This window comes from Macrobrachium nipponense, chromosome 40 (assembly GCF_015104395.2).
Source record: "Macrobrachium nipponense isolate FS-2020 chromosome 40, ASM1510439v2, whole genome shotgun sequence".
Lineage (NCBI taxonomy): Eukaryota > Metazoa > Arthropoda > Malacostraca > Decapoda > Palaemonidae > Macrobrachium > Macrobrachium nipponense.
Genome location: NC_061101.1, coordinates 49,563,965 through 49,585,574, shown reverse-complemented (window position 1 = coordinate 49,585,574; position 21,610 = coordinate 49,563,965). Strand labels below are relative to the sequence as shown.

The 21,610-nt window shown below is 37.0% G+C and overlaps 1 protein-coding gene across 1 annotated transcript in view; it reads right to left on the bottom strand.

Annotated features, from left to right (window-relative positions):
* LOC135212356 (coiled-coil domain-containing protein 174-like) overlaps positions 1-17,354 on the bottom strand; it is a 36,075-nt gene extending 18,721 nt beyond the window's left edge. Inside the window, 5 exon segments of the mRNA XM_064245750.1 lie at positions 547-677; positions 4,942-5,044; positions 6,155-6,275; positions 6,278-6,359; positions 17,235-17,354. Of these exon segments, the coding sequence (XP_064101820.1) occupies positions 547-677; positions 4,942-5,044; positions 6,155-6,275; positions 6,278-6,359; positions 17,235-17,246 (449 nt within the window). The 5' untranslated portion in view covers positions 17,247-17,354.
* Between the last annotated feature and the right edge of the window lie 4,256 nt (positions 17,355-21,610).

Sequence of the window (21,610 nt, the reverse complement as noted above, 5' to 3'; positions counted from 1 at the left end):
ATATCTCAAAACTGATAAAAGCTACAATCATGAGTATTTTATTGTTGTATTCTACATAAAAATGCACACATTTTCATATATAATACTTCATGTAACGGCTAATTTACAATGGTACAAAAATTATGTCAAAGTGACGAAATAATTTCCAAGATGTGTCACAGATACTTTTTAGTGCGGCAAGAAAGAAATTCGCGCTTGCGTGCCTGCGTAACGATTGTAAACAAAAACAACACCTTGATCCGTGAACTCCCAGCATCCCCCAAGGCGCGTGATTCAAAAGTTTAGGCTGGTAGGCCTATAAGTACTTTTCCGCGAATTTAAAAAAACTTTTGTAAGTCGACGTAAAATACGTCCAGTCGGCACACGAGAGACAAAAAATGTCGACGTAAATACGTCCAGTCGGCAGTAAAGGGTTATGCAAATAACAATAATTACAGACTTGAATCTTCCTAATAAATATTATTTTGTGGTTGTGTGGATAATTTTTTTATTGTTATTACTCAATACTGTACCATTATAAAAATAAAATTCTAATAACTAACTTACCATTCTTCATCCTTTCCTTTTGGTTTATAATCTTCTGGGTACAGCTCTTCCAATTCCTCTTGCTTTGCTTTTATTTTTTCCTCAGTCTCCCGAATTCTTTTTCTTTCCTTTACTTCATCTACAATTTTCCTCTTAGCATGGATAAAAAATTACAAGTTTCAATAACATTATGAACTTCAAAGATTAACTTGCATAGTATAAAGCACACATATCTTATTCAACAGATAACCTTAACTTCAAGTAACAAGCCTAAATAAGATGCTCTAAATTCATATTTACTTCTGTCTATTACTTTACTAATTCCTTCCAGTACTCTTTCTGTTGGTCTAGTGTTATCAACTGAATAATAATAATAAGTAATAAAAATAATAATCTAATAATGAATAATAATAATAATAAAATAATGCTTATGCTTACAAACAGCGCCAGGGAATAGGGTGGAATGGACGAAGGCAGCAAGACTTCGCAGCATAGACCAGAAAACAAGGAAACATATGACAATACACAAAGCACTACACCCAAGAGCAAATACAGACAGACTATACATAACACGAAAGGAAGGAGGGAGGGGACTACTAAGCATAGAGGACTGTGTCAACATCGAGAACAGAGCACTGGGGCAATATATGAAAACCAGTGAAGACAGAGTGGCTCAAGAGTGCATGGGAAGAAGGACTGATAAAGTAGACAAAGACCCAGAAATGTACAGAGACAGGAGAATGACAAACAGAACAGAGGAATGGCACAACAAACCAATACACGGACAATACATGAGACAGACTAAAGAACTAGCCAGCGATGACACGTGGCAATGGCTACTGAGGGGAGAACGATAGATGGAAATAACATCTCTCCCATATGTAGGAAGTGCAATACAAAAAATGAAACCATAAACCACATAGCAAGCGAATGTCCGGCACTTGCACAGAACCAGTACAAAAAGAGGCATGATTCAGTAGCAAAAGCCTCCACTGGAGCCTGTGCAAGAAACACCAGCTACCTTGCAGTAATAAGTGGTATGAGCACCAACCTGAAGGAGTGATAGAAAACGATCAGGCAAAGATCCTCCGGGACTATGGTATCAGAACAGATAGGGTGATACGTGCAAATAGATCAGACGTGACGCTGATTGACAAAATCAAGAAGAAAGTATTACTCACTGATGTTGCAATACCATGGGACACCAGAGTTGAAGAGAAAGAAAGGAAAAAAATGGATAAGTATCATGACCTGAAATAGAAATAAGAAGGATATGGGATATGCCAGTGGAAATTGTACCAATAATCATAAGAACACTAGGTACGATCCCAAGATCCCTGAAAAGGAATCTGGAAAAACTAGAGGCTGAAGTAGCTCCAGGACCCACGCAGAAGAGTGTGATCCTAGAAACGGCGCACATAGTAAGAAAAGTGATGGACTCCTAAGGAGGCAGGATGCAACCCGGAACCCCACACTATAAATAGTACCACCCAGTCGAATTGGAGGACTGTAAGAGACAAAATAAAAAAAGAATGGGCCACAGACAGGGCCTGAAAGTACTCGAGTGTGGAGTAAAACTAAATGTAAATACTTAGAAGTAAACAAGTTACAAAGTGATTTTGTGGGTTTCTTTTTCAATAATAATAATGTTACAAGGACTGAAGGGATAAAGCTACCAGATGGGAATAGCATCAAACACATAGATGAGACAGGATACATACACCTGGGAATAATAGGTGAGGATATAAAACACTGATTGATGGACATGATCAGGAAAGAATATATGTAGAGACTTAAGGTAATACTCAAATCAGAACTCAGTGCTGGAAACATGACGAAAGCCATAACACATGGGCAGTACCAGTAATCAGATACAGTGGAGGAGTAGTGGAGTCGACAAAAGGTTGAAATTTGCAGCATAGATCAGAAAACTAGGAAAAACATGACAATAGACAAAGTACTACTACACCCCAGAGCAAATATGGACAGACTATACATAACGCAAAAGGAAGGAGAGAGAGGTCTACTAAGCACAGAGAACTGTGTCCACATCGAGAGCAGAGCAGTGGGTCAATATCTGAACCAGTGAAGATGAGTGGCGAAAGACTGCATGGGATGAAGGACTGATAAAAGTAGATTAAGGGCCAAAAATATACAGATACAGGAGAAAGAACAAATGCATGGGCAGTATATTAGACAGACTAAAGAACTGGTCAGTAATGAAACATGGCAATGGCTACAAAGGGGGGAACTCAAGAAAGAAACAGAAGGAATGCTAACAGCAGTACAAGATAAGCCCCAAGAGCCAGATATGTCCAAAGAACAATAGATGGAAATAACATCTCACCCATACGCAGGAAGTGCAATATGAAAGACGAGACCATAACACATAGCAAGCAAATGTCCAGTGCTTGCACAGAACCATCATAAAAAGAGGCATGATTCAGTAGCAAAAGCCCTCCACTGGAGCCTCTGCAAGAAACACTAGCTAGCTGGGAGTAATAAGTGGTATGAACACCAACCTGAGGGAGTGATAGAAAGCAATCAGGTTAATATCCTCTGGGACTATGATATCAGAACAGATAGGGTGATATGTGCCAATACACCCGACGTGACGCTGATTGACAAAATCAAGAAGAAAGTATCACTAATTGATGTTGCAATACCATGGAACACCAGAGTAGATGAGAAAGAAAGAGAAAAAATTGATAAGTATCAGGACCTGAAAATAGAAATAAGAAGGATATGGATACATCAGTGGAAATTGTACCCATAATCACACTAGGCACAATCCCAAGTTCCCTGAAAAGGACCCTGGAAAAACTAGATGCCAAAGTAGCTCCAGGACTCATGCAGGAAAGCATGCCATTAGTAACAACTCACATAGTGAGAAAAGTAATGGCTACTTCTGAATAATCTTCTCTACTTTTCTTACAATTTTTCACCTTTAAATGGCAGGGCATACATAAAGTTCCCTTCATTCATTGGGAAAAGAATACAAATGCTTCTTGGTATTTGTTAATTGATTATGACATTTCAATGCAACTACTTCACATGCCAATCTGCTAGTAAATGACCTGGGCATATGTTTCACACTACTGAAACAGTAAGTGGGCTAGGGGTAATGACAGGGAGGATATCAGTTGTTGCAATTTTGTGATTAGCTGTCAACTGGATGCAACAGTTCCCCTGTTGTCTGGTGACTGCAAAGTTGATAACCATTGTGGGTCATGGCATCTGCTTATGGGATGAGAGGGTGTGAGAGTGTATGGTAAGTTTAGCGATAGATTTGGTACCAAAGTTTCCTGAGAAAATTAATGGTTCCTGTGGGTCAGAGTAGGAAAAAGATCTGTTTTTTATTCAGCAATGGATGGTGTTGCTGAATATACAAGGACTCCATTATTGTTCTCAATATTGTATCACCACAACCTTAGAGATGACTTGCAAGATACTTGGAGAAATGTATTAAAAAGTTATCATTCTAAACATATGGGTGAAGGTATCACTTTCTTGGCATTTAAGAGGATCGTACTGGTTTAGAAAGGATAATCCTGATTTACCGGGATATGCTGATAATAACTATATGTGTACCAGAAATAAAGGACATCATACTATATACAAGTATGCACTGCTGGTTAATTAATCCCAACAAAAAATTAGTCAGTTTATCCACAGCAGGAAAGTGATGAGCAGGGAAGAGTAAGATGATGGAAAACATACTCAACTTATTTGGCATTCTAATTCCAAAATACAATATGCAGCCCAAATTTGGCAAAGAACTGTATAAGTGCTAACTTGAAAAACAATTCAAACTTACCTCTCATTTATTAACTAGCTTTCACTTACCAAAAATTATATATGTACTTACAAAATCATATAAGGAAATTAAAAAAGCACATCTAATACTATACATACTTGAAGCATAAAAGCATTAACTGCTCTCCCCACTGAACAAAATAAAGTAGAATAATATGTAACATAAGTATGCAAAAAAAAAAACTATCATTCAGTCATTACATCCAATTAAATCTCAGCTAAGAAGAATCAAGGAAACTTCACTGCAGCAATCATCATTACGCAAGAAAAATGAGAAGTCAAAAGACAGAGGATACAAATTAAACTGTCTGGGGAATTCAAGATCATAACAAATTGGTTCCAGACACAAAAAATATGGACTGTTAACCAATCTGAGAACCTAGGATCCAGCCCAGTCTGCACAGTATTTTATTACTGCCTGACTTCATCTTTCTTGCTTTCTTTTACAAGGGACTGAAGTGTCTTGGATGATTTTATGGCAACAATAGGGCTATTTATAAGTGCTTTAAAAGGCTTTTTGACAAATCAACAAATCAATAAAAACAACTTCACACTTAATCATAAAGACAAACACAAATGCATGACAAATACGAGGCTTACCTGAAAATTAACTAAATATTTTTCATTAAGCTCATCATCTTCCAGTGCCTCAATGCCACCATGCAGCTTCTCATACAGTTGTGCCTTCTTTTCTAATGTGGACCTGACAACAATAGTTTTAATTTTAGAAGTGGATAATATGAAAATTTCTGATGCAATCCCAGCAATTCACTATTGCATAATCTTCCAGTCAGTAGTCCCTGCAGAAACACTCCAATCATTCTCATCATTGTCTAAACTTACAGGAAACAGTGGATCAGAAGGCAGATAATTACCAATAAACTGATGGATTTGGACGAAAAAGTATTTAATGTTATTTTTAGCAGTTTTTTTTAAACAACCTATCAATTTACTATTGACTGAGCAGCTATTTAGACGGGAGGTTTCACTGGTAACAAAATAGGAATAAATTAAGGTGCTGAAATCTGCAGTCTTCAGAGCAAGTGACTTAAGTAAACAGATAGTTTTTGCACTAGTAAGGGGTATTGAATTGGACTGTAACCTTGTAGTATGCAGTACTATCCACCTTGAGGGCTAGTCTTGTAGTAGTACTACCAACCTTGAGGATCAGTGTTTCCCTTAAAAACATCTGACATCAAAGATACCTTCAGACTGCAATGCCCCATTACTAAGTCTGCATCTACAAAAAACAGGATGAGAACATCTTCACAAAGCCATTATGAGAATAGGATTCCTAAATAGTCTTCAAGTAACTACTTGGAAACAAACCTTACATGATGAATTTTAGGATCTACATCTAATAAAGGAAAGGTGCTAAGTTAGGCAAACTTTATGTGTGGAGGCACAGTCCTTAAAAACATTGATTTCATAAAGTTCTGAAGAACCCTGTAATAAATCCAGCTTCCTGGCCTTTTTAATTTAACATTCCAACTAATGAGAAATATAATTTCAGTCACACTGTCTTTGTACCTGTCACAGATTTTGAAAACTTGATAAAAAAACTTCCAAGAATAATGAAAACACACATCCAATCTACACATCAATTAGCCAAGTCATTCCTGATAACCAAGTAACATCACTGTCACTGACTTCCCTTTCAAAATTAGTTTATAAATACAGACTTATCTGTTCTACAGCTTAATGACCTATTCATGCACAAATTCACAGATTAATGTATGTAGTATATGGAATGCTATATCAAACAGTGCTAAATATTCGATATGGAAACCAGTAAAAACTTTTAATACCACACCTGACTTTTTCATCACTTTGAGCCTCTTCTTTTTCTTGCTGTTTGTCTTTGATATCTCTAATTGCAACACCTGCATTCTGGTAATTAAATGAATTTGACTGCTGGGTTTTGGCCTTTCCTTTTTTCTAGTCGACCCCTTTTGAACCGCTCCATACTTACTAGCCTCTACACGCTTCTTGTGTAGTTCTGCCCGTAACCCGACAAGCTGAAAAAATACAGTGTATTTTACAATATCATAACCACTATCACGGTTAAAGCAGTCTCCATCACAAAAATAACTATGCTCCATAAAACTGAACTCTATAGTACTACTAAAATTATGTTGGCTTATGCCATCTTTCTTGTTGAGCAGCCAGAATTATTCTATAAATAGGTTACAAGTATATTTTATTATTATTATAAGCTTTTCATTAAATTTCCATTAGGACAAATTTCACTACTGCTCAAACTATTGTGTATGCAAAACTACCAACCTCAAATAGCTAATGAGGAGGTATATTCACGAACAGTAGAGTTTAAGACTTTTCCTAAGATTAAACACACCTCACACACCTTTCTCTGACACCTTCAAATTACAGTAATTACTATACAAGGAATTTAATTTTTCCTTTTATAAGAACTTACAGCAACCAATTTTTCAAATATTACAAACTGCTGTCCAAATAAACTTACAATGTGTTTATACCATTCTTTACAATGTTTAGAGATGAGTTAATGTTTTTTCAAAGCTAATGAATGAGGATATATTGTTAACAAGTACATATACAGTTTTTTACAAACTAAGAATTACAAGATAACACGACTACGTATTTTGTTTGAGCTTTGGTTTTTCTTACCAGTCACATGACTAGATCTTTATACGTATAATACAAAACGCTTATTATATTACTAATCCCTAACTGTCTATGAACTATTCAAACTGATATAACCACTACTTGAAACAAATAGTATCTGGCAATACTAATGTAAACAAAGTCTAAGTCTTAACCATGAAAAACCAGTGAAAATCAGTAATTCTGAATTCCTGATAATAATAACTATTAAATGCCAAATCAGCAACCACAGGCAAGAGTACTTCACCAAATGTTTGAGACACTGACTGAGAAGTTCCACCAGATTCAAAATTCCGCTGCTGCTAACCACTGTTACGGTTGGCGGGGTGGGTCGCCTAGCCAAACAAAATAGTGCTACTGTGAATTTTAAAAATTCTAGTTGCCAACGGATAGTGAAACTACAGGCAGTCCTTGGTTATTGGCGGGGGTTCCGTTCTTGGCCCAAAGCTCCAACAGTCCAATCAAGGATGCTCACTACATCGAACATACGGAACATATTCTTGATAAGATGGTCTAATTCTGACATCGAAAACCTTATTTTGGCCGAGTTACAGGCCGACCTTCTTGTGGAGTCTGAGTCCAGAAAAGGCTCCCTGGGCAGAGGCAGACACACCCAAAGAGATGTCTCCTGGTTTGAAAGTGGGAAATTAAAGTTAACCTTTCCCTGTTCCCTCTTCTTCGAAAGCCAAAGGTTAACTTCCTTCAATATCTTATGAAAGAAAAGGAAAAAAAACTAGATTAGGCCAACTTAATAGGAATCTACTAGACTATCTCATCTCTCATTTATGAAGACTGGAGAAGTTGGAGCTGCTGGCGAGGAGTCGGAGAAATTCTCTAGAAAATAGAGAAGAAGCGACTTGCAGGCCATAGGAGGAGTCTCCTTATCTCCTTCTTTTTCCTCTTCTTCCGCCAAAGAAACAGTAGACAATGCTGTTTGCAACTGGACAGGAGGAGCAGTATGCTTCATGAAGCCTAAAATGCTGTCCACCTTACTTTGTATGGCTGCAACAGACATATCCACGACAGCCATACCTTGTGACACTGTGGGGAAATCAGCTCCAACATCTGCAGTAGTTGGTGCCTGAACAACCACAAACTGATCCAGTGGTGCCGATGGGTGCTCGTGGGAGCAAGCTTGGGTGACCCTGGGCACTCTTGCGTCAAAGGGAGCTCTTGAACCAGTGAGCGCTCTTGATAAGCTGTAAAATCATGCGCCAGTGGGCACTCAGCCACTCATAGAAGCTGAGGCTCCAATGGGCGCTCTTGCGCCGATAGGTGCTCCTCCGCCAATGGGAGCTCTTGAATTATTGAAGATACAGAAGGCAAGACCAAGTCCCTTTCTGCTTGGGAAGGACGCACAGGCACCAACATACACTCAGTCATATGCCTCTTAATACTAAACTCTAATATATAGAGGAACCATCTGGAGTAGGGAGTACAGGAGGATAAAGATCCGGCACCAACAGATGGTCAGAACAGATGGATACCCGGACGACGACTTCCTCAATGAAGAACGAATCATAGAAGAGGGAACCCTTTCACACACTGACTCTCTAAGTTGTCATCATGTGAAAAGCATTCTGGACTGTCCCAGAAGCTGCAAAAAGGATGTTGATTCTCTTGTAACACACTGTCCCTCTTAGGAGGGAGATGAGAAGGCAACACATTTATGAGTCCCCCTTTTCAGTGGACAAGACTCATCAACAAAACACCACTGGCACCCAGAGCTTGACCCACTCGATGAAAGACAAGACACCTCCTTAGAGACGCCTTTCCAACGGTGCTCTGTTGCGACCTGGGATTTAACAACAGGACAGCCTCACTGACCTCCCTTGGGCTACCAGTAAGGCTCCTCCAGGTGCTGGGGAGTTTGACAGGGACCTTTGCCTGGGAGAATCAGCATGACGAACAGACACCTCCTCTACAGCACTAGTATTGGCACTCATTTCATCACCTACCTTCTCCATTAATGTTTGACAGACACTCCTAACTACTCCATCACCTGTAACATAATTGAAAATTTTTTATTTACCCATAATTTTAGGCTGGCAACAGCATCGGGATCAGGTGTAAGGGAGCCTGGGTTAGGTTGAATAGATGAGGGAGATGGTTGATCAGATGGTAAATTAGAGACATTTCCAGCAGGAATATCCTGACTAGCTACATGTTTCTTACTGTTAACCCTAGAAACTGCTTTTCTTTTTTCTCCCTCTCTAACTTATTTAAGTGACTGGTTAAAGTTTTCCAAGCTTTGCAATCCCACTGATCACATTCCCCACAAGTTAAAGTAGGAGAGTAAGTCTGACCCCTACAGTTGGTACAAACTGAATGTGGATCATAACATGCTTTAAGAAGTCTTACCTTGAGAACTAGTAAGTATCGGATATGCCTAATTATTAACGAACTCAAAAACTAAGACAAGGTCTAATTCAAAGGCAAAATTGACTATTTTGACAATTAATTTCTGTTTATAAACTAAATATTGCTGAAATGGCTACCAAAATATTAGAGCTTCATCAAAAACCTACAAGTCATCAATCAGAAGTAAACAAATTCCAAAAAATTCCGCCTCTGCTGAACACCGTTGACAACACCAGCCGGCAGAAAAAACTGATTTTCAGTGCTGAATTAGTTCCACTCTCCTCTGGTAGTGAGCAGGGGTATTGCCTAGACAAAAAATAGAGCGTGACTGCGAATTTCAAAATTCTAGCTGCCGACAGATGGAAACTGTAGCTATGTAACTACTTGGTAAGTTGCATACATAAAATTTTGCATTTTGCTGCTAGCACTTTTCATATTACTATTTTGACTTTTTATTTTTAATTTTTAATAATTATGGCCGAAAAAAAGTTACCCTTTAATGATTGCATACTAGGAGTAGAGTCCCAAAGTGTGATGCAATCACTACCACTCTGGCCACTTGTCTGTTTTTGCTCTGTAAGAAATTAATGGGGACAACTTTGAAATGGCCAGAAAATTGTCAATAGAGGAAAGTTAACATTAAGACCCATATATTTTGATTGAGAAAAATATAAGCATATACATTAGTATGTAAAAAATATTTGTTGATTATCCAAAAAATTAAATGACAACAACTCAGCCTATTCATATTTAAAATAAAAACAATATATAAATATTATTTTTCTTAATTCATATGGGTCCCTACTCTATTAACGATTTCATGGTCGATTCAAATCTGGCCTTTTAATTTCTTATGGCAATACATCTTTGTTGTGGCCCATGGCCGAGCGATCACGTGACCTTCGACGGCATGGCCATGGAACACTATGGCAAATACTGTATGGCAAATGTAATTTATAAACTGCATCATGAAAAATCAAATTATAATTGGAATAAAACATAATTAGTATTGGAAATTCATAAATTCTCATTCTAAGTATTCTGAAGCTTCACTTTTAATCATATAACCAAAGAGGTCTTCAACTGACCTAGGTACTAGATACTATCTAGCGCACTGGCACCCCCAAAAATTCTCTGGGTTCTCCCGGCCACATCTTGAAGAGCATCATCGTTTACCATTGTTGTAAGGAAACTGTATCAGCATCTATGGGTATAAGTGGTGTGCGGATTTAGCACATGGAATGGAAAGTTTATTGACACAAGTGACTCCGCAAACATTGAGATGGCGTCAATCTTCTAAATATTTGGTGTTGTAAGTAAAAATTTCGAAAGCATCATGGAGGTATGTTTGTACTGCGCATGGCTACACTTGAATTAACCTCTGTTTAAAATTAAAATATGACCTAATTTTGTAACTTTGGAATAAATACTTACTTCGAAAGGAGAGTAGAGGGCTCGAACTCTTGCTCTTACCACCAACAACTCGTGACTGGTGGCCATCTCGGGTGTCAGGACGTATTAAAGTACTTTTTCGGAAGGTGGATCCACACGCGGTCAAACTGGATCAGCTAGTCCAGTCGGTTGTTTCCCCTATAGAGTAAACAATCACGGACGATCAATGGTCATCACGCTAGCCGGGTCATATTCACTCGATATTTAATTGGTGAAACAAGAATACAATTACAACTTTAAGCATACCATTCAAAAGATTGAAGTTTCATCACATAGTGATACATATGAACGCCCCATACGAACTAAAATAAGCATGTGATGCTCTTCGTAAAATATGTTTTCAAGGCAGTTTTGAAATCCAATATGGCAGCTACCGTGTGGATGTACAGGTTCTGATCAGTGACGACAACCATTATTCCCAGCCTTCCAGCACTCATTTGAACAATATTAGCGTATATATGTAACGTTTATTGATCTTACTCAAGATTGCAGTTGTAATCAGCACAATAAAACAACATTTTGTTGCCTATATTACTGAAAGTATGAAACTTTTTATTCCCGGGGTCATGGTTTGAACTGAATTCATTTTTACCTTGTAATTGGTGGTTTTTATCCTTACTGCCATCACAACTGAAACTCCACAGTGCTTATTTGATTGTTATTATACACATTTTGGTCTCAATTCACTCCACATTGCACTTTAAACAAGTTGCTGTTCCTGGTTCCTAAGCGCGCTCAGCCAGCCCGAAACACAGTTACGAACAGCAGACGACGAAACTGCAAAGTTTATTCCCTAAATGTTTACTTTACTCGTTATTTAGTTCAACTTTACTTTGTTATTTAAAATTTTTGATTTAATTCATGTATATTAACCCTTTTGTGCAACCAAATTACCCTGAAAAATTACAGATATTTCTAAATACAATGTTTCTAACCTTTTCGTACATCTGGCTGCTGAAAACCATAGAGGAACGACTACGGATAAGTGGATTATATATATGTATATATATTTTTTTGCTTTTTTGTTTTGCTAGCACTTTTCATTGATTTAAGTCTATATTAGTATTTTGAATTTCTTTAACAACTGTATGCCAGAAATAAATGTAACCTTTAATGTTTGCATGCTAAGAATGGCAAAATCATCGTTGCCACATTAGTGGGAGGCTTCACACATATGCCGATTCATTATTATAAACTGTTTCCATGAATTCTAGTTGTCATAGTAATGCAATAATGATAAAATTGCTTTAATATTTATGTATATATACTTCCAATACATAGCCTAATTTCACCAATTTCAATGTTATGTGTGTAGTCTTATACCCAGTTTGGAGAAGACGACGACGAAGCGTGCACTTCGATAATTTTTTAAATAAATAAATAGTAAAACATCAATATTTTATATAATTATGATGATTAATTTGAAAATATTCGTTATTGAAAAAGTAACTCGATTCTGACTCAAATTTAAGTAATTATTTTTTGGAATTAGAACATTCTTTTAAGTCCTGTATTATGACGTCACGACATCTTGGCTTTTGTACCTATTGTAAATAATTGCTTTACTCAACTTTCTTGCAGAACAGTTTACCAGTTATTTATGCAGATTATCAGCTCTTCATGTAATTGTTATAATCGTAATGCGCATATATCTTTAATATTTACTTGGATATATGAAGATGTTTTACTGCCGGATTATCGCCGTAGTATGACACAATCGTTTCGGTCCCTGGGCCTCTGTTTTCGCACCATAAGAAATTATGGGGCGCCGAATTGCAATGACCAGAAAGTCATTAAAAGAGGAAAGTTAGCATTGAGGGGCATATGTGTTTGATTGAGAAAAATACAAATTTATTCAATAGCTAGCTTGTAAAAATACTTGATTACAAAAAAACTTGATTGACAACTAAGCAGCATACCTACAATGGGTTTCAGAGACAGTGCAAGCTCGTTTTTGGGCAATACCTATTTCTGTAACAAACACTCGTATCAGAACGAGATTTTGCTATACGTAGTGCATTACACCCAGTGCCGTAATTTATAAGGTGTATCGTGAATCACTAATCGTAAAGAATAACGACACTTCTCCTTGTACCAAGAGACAAAAAACGCCATTATGCAGAAAATGGATACGAACACGCATAAAAGATCCACCTACCCTCTGCCCCCCCCCCCCCCCCCCCCACCCCCCCCCCCGCCACCCCTTTCCTTCTTTGTTCCTTCGCCTTCCTTTCTCTCTCTCTCTCTCTTTCTGTTGCCATTCAGTATGTGTTGACCCTCCAAACTGGGTATAAGACTACACACAAAACGTTGAAATTGGTGAAATTAGGCTATGTATTGGAAGTATATATACATAAATATTAAAGCAATTTATCATTATTGCATTACTATGACAACTAGAATTCATGGAAATAGTTTTATAATAATGAATCGGCGTATGTGTGAAGCCTCCACTAATGTGGCAACGATGATTTTGCCATTCTTAGCATGCAAACATTAAAGGTTACATTTATTTCTGGCATACGGTTATTAAAGAAATTTAAAATACTAATATAGACTGAAATCAATGAAAAGTGCTAGCAAAAACAAAAAAGCAAAAAAAAAATAGTATACAGTGTTCCCCCCGTATTCGCGTTCTCCGGATTCGCGGACTCACACATTCGCGGATTTTTCTTTGGAACCTATCTAGAAATTATGTCGCGGACGGACTCACCCATTCGCGGAATTTTCCGACGAAAATAATAACTAATTAGTGTATTTTGATGTTTATTTTCATGACTAAATACATTTTTATGATACAAAAATGATTTACTAATTTTCAAATATTAAGTTTTGATTAATACTGTATTAGTAAGTTTAATAAGTTTAAATATCACATAATAAAAATAATAATTCTCTCTCTCTCTCTCTCTCTCTCTCTCTCTCTCTACTACAAAGATGTATGTTTTGTATGATAAATAAATGATTTACTATTTTCAAATATTAATATTAATTTATCAGTATAATATCAATTCATTAAAGAAAATACCATAGTGAATTAGTAAGATTTTAGCTTATAATTTTAAAAAAATTATGGAAGAATGAAGGAAATCCCAGTCAGATTCTTTCTCTAACTCCAGGTACTAAAACTCAGATATACGTATCAAGTTAAGTGACCGGAGGGGGAGGGGGAAGGGAGCTGATTTGTTGCTGCCATCAACTGCTCATGAAATTTCCACCCTCTCTCTCTCTCTCTACTGAGATGAGAGATTTTATGGTACATATATGCGTAATATGTTTATTAATATTTTCAAATAATAATAATAATAATAAAATAATAATAATAATAACTGTAATTACAAAAATCATATGTGAAAGTATTTTACAAATACGTACTACGATAATCTCTCTCTCTCTCTCTCTCTCTCTCTCTCTCTTAAAGCGATGTATGTTTTTTGGATGATGATTTACTAATTTTCAAATATCAATATTAATGTAAACAGCAATAATATAAATTCATTAAAGAAAATACTAAAGTGAATTAGTAAGATTTTAGTTTGTTTATAAACAAAAAAGAATTACGTAAGAATGAAAGAAAATGCACTTTATCCTGCATCTTTCTCTTGGAACTCCAGTAGCAAGCCGAGTTGGCTGGGGTCCAACAACTGTGTTGCCATATCTCAGGATAATGTACTCTCTCTTCTCTCTCTCATCTCTCTCCTCTCTCTCTCTCTCTCTCTCTTTTCTTTTACTGAGATGAGAGAATTTCTATGGTACATGTGTATGTTTATTAATATTTTTGCATAATAATAATAATAGTAATATAACTATATTCAAAATTCATATGTGATAGTATTTTAAAGAAGTACAATAATCTATCACCTTCACTCTTTGTTTTTTTTTTAAATAAGGACAACCCTCTCTCTCTCTTCTCCACACGAGATACTAGCATGCGCTAGTGGTAACTCTCGCCCTCTGTTTGGGCTGGAAGTGTATGTATAAGTATATCTTATGGAAAATAATAATATACAGTACTAGTTTACAAATAATATTACGTTTAATGAGATTAAACAGTAACAATAACATTCTCTCTCTCTCTCTCTCTCTCTCTCTCTCTCTCTCTCTCTCTCTCTCTCTCTGCTATTGGCTGTTTATATATTTCTAATGGTAAAATGTTTAAGATTACTTTAAAATGATATTAATAATACCAATTCAATGGTATATTTGATGTAGGATAATACTTTAAGTAGACATTTGGTATTTGTGATTTCACATTACATTGTTCCCTTGTAAAAAGAAAATGGATGTCTCAAATAGTAACAGTATGAAAGAAAACGTGCATGACTGAATACTTATGGGGGACTGAATTATTTTCACATACGTAACTAAGTCATTCAGTACGTACATAGTATGTATTTATGTATAAACATAAAATGTAAGATTTACTTTAAAATAGTATTAATAATATTTCAAAGATTAATATGAACCATAATAGGATATTTTATGTATATTTGATGAAGGATGGTCTTTGAAGGGATACTTTGGTATTTGCATGTTCAAGATAGTTTATGAGCATTTTTAGAGGGGGTTCCAAACATTCGCGGATTCTAACTATTCGCGGGGGGTCTGGTACGCATCCCCCGCAAATACGGGGGGACCACTGTATATATAATCCACTTATCCGTAGTCGTTCCTCTATGGTTTTCGGCAGCCAGATGTACGAAAAGGTTAGAAACATTGGATTGTATCTACTTTAGAAATATCTGTAATTTTTCGGGGTAATTTGGTTGCAAAAAAGGCATAATATACATGAATTAAATTAAAATTTTTAAATAACAAAGTAAAGTTGAACTAAATAACGAGTAAAGTAAACAACTTAGGGAATAAAAATGATATTGTTATGATACAATAAAGTTTATACATACCTGCAGATATATACTTAGCTTTGGACGACGGAGTCTAAAGCTAAGTATATATCTGACAGGTAAGTTGAATGTATAAAACTTTGCAGTTTCGTCGTCTGCTGTTCGTAACTGTGTTTGTGGCGCGCACGCTTAGGAACCAGGAACAGCAACTTGTTTAAAGTGCAATGTGGAGTGAATTGAGACCAAAATGTGTATAATAACAATCAAATAAGCACTGTGGAGTTTCAGTTGTGATGGCAGTAAGGATAAAAACCACCGATTACAAGGTAAAAATGAATTCAGTTCAAACCATGACCCCGGGAATAAAAAGTTTCATACTTTCAGTAATATAGGCAACAAAATGTTGTTTTATTGTGCTGATTACAACTGCAATCTTGAGTAAGATCAATAAATGGTTACATACATACGCTAACATTGTTCAAAATGAGTGCTGGGAAGGCTGGGAATGATGGTTGTCGTCACTTGATTGCAGAAACCTTGTACATCCACACGGTAGCCGCCATATTGGATTTCAAAACTGCCTTGAAAAACATATTTTACGAAGAGCATCACATGTTTATTTTAGTTCGTATGGGGCTTTCATATATCACATTATGTTGACGAAAATTCAATCTTTTGAATGGTATGCTTGGAGTTGTAATTGTATTCTTGTTTCACCATTTAAATATCGAGTGAATAAGACCTGTCCACCGTGATAAGGGTTGGTAGTCGCTGGTGTTTCCCCCTACAAACAAGCTGGTAAGTTTCCGTGTTCCGATTGTTGTGATGAAAGTGCCCCAGTGTCTGTGGGTGCAAGTGGTGTGCAGATTTATCACAAGAAATGGGAAGTTTATTGACATAAGCGACTTCGTAAACATCGAGATGGCGCCAATCTTCTAAACATTTCGAGTTGTGTGACTCCGTAAACATCGAGATGGCGTCAATCTTCAAAATATTTCGAGTTGTAAGTAAAAATGTTGAACGCGTTTTGTGAGATTTGGACTGCCGTGTACACCCTTTTCACTACCCTCTGTTTAAATCTTAAAATTTGGCCTTAATTTCTAACTTTGGAGAAAATACTTACTTCGAAAGGAGAGTAGAGGTCTTTACTCCGTTTCTCACCAACAATGATGCCCATCTCCGGTGTAAGGACGCGTTATAATGTACTTTTTTTGGGGTTGTACACATTGATCGTACATGATCCACCCTTGTACCATGCGGTTTTTTTACCCTAGCTATCCAAACATTCTTTACAGCCAAATTTGGTACTTCTACAGAAGCACCGCACGGACTGCAAGGAACGTAACCTTGGATACGACATCCACTAGGGATTGGGCCGTCCAATGTATTTCGCCGTGTTTAGTACTGAACCCTGGGGGTTACTAGCTAATTACTTAAAATTTTGTTCAGTAAGTAGGCTAAAACTGCATAGAAAAACCGCAGCTGCCATAGTCTAGGCCGCCGCGGATATGTACCCTAGATCTACCCCAATTGTTATATCACAATTCCACCTAAAAGTAAATAAATATATAAAATACACTGATAGCTTACATGTGATTCCATTTAGATTATATTTGGCAACGTAGCTCTTCCGATAGAAGGGTGATCAGCTGGTCTGTGTTTTCGGCTGTAGAACAATAACAAAGTAACGTTCCACGAAATTATAATCGTACATACATTTGGCAACGTTTGCTTTGATTACTATACTGTGCAATGTATACTACTACTGCATTTAAATTTATGAAGTTATAATTCAGTAATTTTATATGCTAATTTTTATACATAATAATCCGTTATATATATTATACAAAAATCTATTTTCACAAGTGTTGGCAGGTTAGGTTAATAAAAAAAACTCTTCAATTGCAAAGAACAATTCTAATTGTTAGGTTACGGTGTTTCTGGATGTGCTGAAACGTTTACTATAAGCACTGAAAGGCCCCTCTCTCTAGTGAATTTTATTTAATATTTTTTCGAAATCAAATTAATATAGCCAGATGACATAAAAAATTTATTTCCACAAGTGTTGTCAGGTTGATTAAAAAACCCTCCAATTGCAAAGAACGATTCTAATGGTTAGGTTACGATATGAACGTAACGTTTAATGAACAGTTAAAGGCCCCTCTATCTATTGGAGTTGCATTTAAGTAACCAAATTAATGAACCAGATGATACGTAAGGCGCATGCCTAAAAGTAAACATGCCTTTAGTTTGCCTAGTGTGTTCATTAAAATGGACGCGCAGCAACTAAACATTAACGGACTTGCTGCATCCCATAGCACTGATAAACATAGGTTATATCATACAAGAATTTTAATGAAGGACGAATTAGATGAAAACCTTAAATGAAAGAAAAGCGTAAGATTTACAGCCGGAGGATAAGACGACAACTTCATATAGCAACATTCACAAGGGAATGTGAAATTCACCACGGAACAACTGATGCGATAGCAGAAGTTTGCAAAGGGGACGTGACGAAATTTCATGTGTATGAAATGAGGAAAAACTAGTAAAAGAAAGGAGGATGCACAGATCAACAGCTACATCCAATTTGGTCACTTACAAGAAATAGAAAAAAAAAAAAGACCAAAGAACCAAGAAAAGTGTTTGTAAAATGAAGCGGTAAAATTATACGCTCCGTTCTTTGCAACCAATGGGCTAATTCCCAGTTGTTCTAGAGTTGAGTTGAATATAAAATTTAGGCCAAGGGCCAAGCATTGGGACCTATGAGGTCATTCAGCGCTGAAATGGAAATTGACGATAAAAGGTGAGGGGGGGGGGGTGCTTGGATCTCTACCCAACCCCTAACTCCAATTAAAGAACTTGTCACCAGTTTCAGTGACAGCTGAGGATCACTCCTACAAATGTCATGCGAATTAATTGGATAGAAATTCATAAATATCACTATGTATGCTAGGTTAGCATATTTCTACAACTATTTCATGAAATTATTGAAGGGAAGGATTGGTAAATACTGCATACCTTTACCTAACCTAGTTTGTGTCCTAATTGTGCGTGGAGGGGGCGGGGTGGGGGAGGTATTCGTCCTACTGGAAAACCCTACACTTCAAACAAAAGGATATACTATATATTCTAGCCTAACCAAGAGTGCGTCCTGCCTGGTTGACAGTTCATCCCACTTGAATTCTGCTAACTACATTAAAGGGTCTATCTTAGCCTAACCTAGAGCGGTCATTAAAACAGACAGCAAAACTTTGGTTATCAAATATCCAACTCCTAGGCTAGGGGAAGACATTAAACAGACTCAATGTTACATTTATTTCCAAAGAAAATATGTTAGCTCAAAACTACATAGGCTAAAGGCACATTTAATTTTTTTTTTTTTTTTGTGGTGGCAGTTCATCTGATTCGTTCTTTAAAAGAAAACCAGAACATGTTGATAAAATTGATGTGTATATATCAGTTTTTGTTTGTAAATATTTTAATAATAATAGCCCAACATGTTCAATGGTTCCGAGGTTTTTTTTTTATATATATTTCCACAATATTTAGTTTGGTTAGGTTGAGGGTGGGGAGGGAACCCCGGGATTCAAAGCTTCCCAGGCTAGGTAAAGACATGGTCTCCAAAGTAAAGTTAGGCAGGGGATCTAGGAAGGAATCTGGCATCCTATGTTGGGACTTATCACCTTAGATTGCTCTTTGATACCTGTATTTTACTCATTTTGTGTTTTTCATCGCCCAAAAACTCATACGTGGTCCTCTGAAATGTAAGGTAAGCAGCCACAATACAAAGGTAGGGTCCACCATCTCTAAAACTACCTAGTTGCTAATGAGACGAATGTCAGAAACGCTCAAAGCACACATTAACAAGCATGAAAATTATACATGGAAGCCCAAAATGCAATAATAGTTTAAAGTCAAATAATATCAATCATATTTTCAAGTCCCAAATGCAATAATTGTAATTTAAAATAACTTTGATAACTCATATTTTCAATAACGAAATACAATTACGGTTTAAAGTAAAACAATACCAATCATATTTTGAATTACGAATTGCAGTTATGGTTTAAAGTGATATGTTATCTACCATGTAGGCCTTTTAGTGTTTATTTGGTTCTCCAATAAATACTTTGGCGATTGCACCTTCTGGATACATTCTTTGTTCCGTTCTAGTGCAGATTACTGAAAAAATCTGATATTTTCTTCCAGAGAAAGAACGATCTTCATCAAAACAAACTCCCTTTTTTTAATTACTGAAAAGTCACTACAGCCTCGATATTAATAAATCAGAACCAGCAGAAAGGAAAAATCTAGATAGAAGGGGAAGAGGAGGAACAGGCGAGTTGCAAACTTATTTGGTTTTGGTGAATATTGGGGAAAAATAGTATAATTTTTCAATGGCTACAACTGGCAACTTCAAGTATTTGCGGCAACAAGTTACCCCAGGTGTAAACAGACCTTGGTGACACCCTTGGTGATCACCTACGGGCCGAACAAGGGAAAGGCCCGTGCCAACAAGAAGTGTTGGCTTAATACAACAACAACAACAACAACAACACCCTTGAAGGAAGGATGATTAGATTATGATGACGAAATCGACTCCCGTATTGGTCACCATAGTGAAAATAAGTGTGCGTTTGTAAGTCCCTGTTTGCTCTGCTAAACAATGCCACCTTACAGTTATCATATTAGTTTTAAGACCGAATGTGGCCTCATTTTCTCCCACGGCCCGGATAATCCTGATGGGTTCTGGCCTTGGTCCTCAAGACCTACTAAAAAATAAGCACCTCAATGGCGTGGTTGGTATGGTGTTGGCGTCCCACCTGGGTGGTCGCGAGTTCGATTCTCGGTCATTCCATTGAGGAGTGAGAGATGTGTATTTCTGGTGATAGAAGTTCACTCTCGACGTAGTTCGTAAGTCACGTAAAACCGTTGGTCCCGTTGCTGAATAACCGCTGGTTTCATGCAACGTAAAAACACCATACAAACAATCAAGACCTAAATTTCATACGAACTGGATATTGGTACGGCAGCCGTACCCCGATCTCGGTAGATATTGGTACGGCAGTGAATTGCGCATGAGCGAACCCTTGTTTACCGCCTCACGCATATCCAAAGACTATATACTGAAGTATATACACAGTCTTTCGGCATATCAGTGACAGCAAGAAAAATGGTGACGGAACAGCATGAACCGCGGAATAGCTAATACATTAGTTTTCGCCGAAAAACAGATGTTTCCAGGCTTTAACGAGCTGACATCTATGAAGACAAACTTTCAAAAATTGGGTAATTCGGAAAAGAATTCGGAAGAGGAGATTCAAAGAGGATTATATATAAATACTATATACACTACCATCGTACCTTTGGTGACTTTCTCGGCCCATTATTCTGCCCGACTTCGGCAGTTGCAAGGGCCTTTATACACTTTACAATATTCTTTTAATTCACTTCATTGAGTATATTGCAGCTGTCTGAGAAGACGATAGAATTTACCAGGTAGTGAAATGGCAAAATTAAACAAAATTTCAGCACTATTCCATTAAAATCGGGATAGTGTTGTTTTTGTAGTACAAAAAAGCGGGAAAAATTCACAAAAGCAAAACAAACAAAAAAAGGGGGGGGAGGGACATTTTGCTAACTAAAAAATGGGGGACAGATGTTCAAAAAGCGTGACTCTCCCACCTAAAAGCCGAACTCTGGTTTACATAATACAGTATGATTAGCAAACTGGTAAACGGATACAGCTAACTGCCGTATCTACAGCAAGTCAAGAGTGCAAATACGGCACCAATGACAGAATCTGCCGTACCCTCACCGCACTATATTATTTGTACGGCAGGAAGTCTGAAATTGACGCATGCGCAATTCACTGCCGTACCAATATCTACCACGATCGGGATACGGCTGCCGTACCTATATCCTGTGCCAATTTCATAATCAATCAATCAATTTTCTCCCAT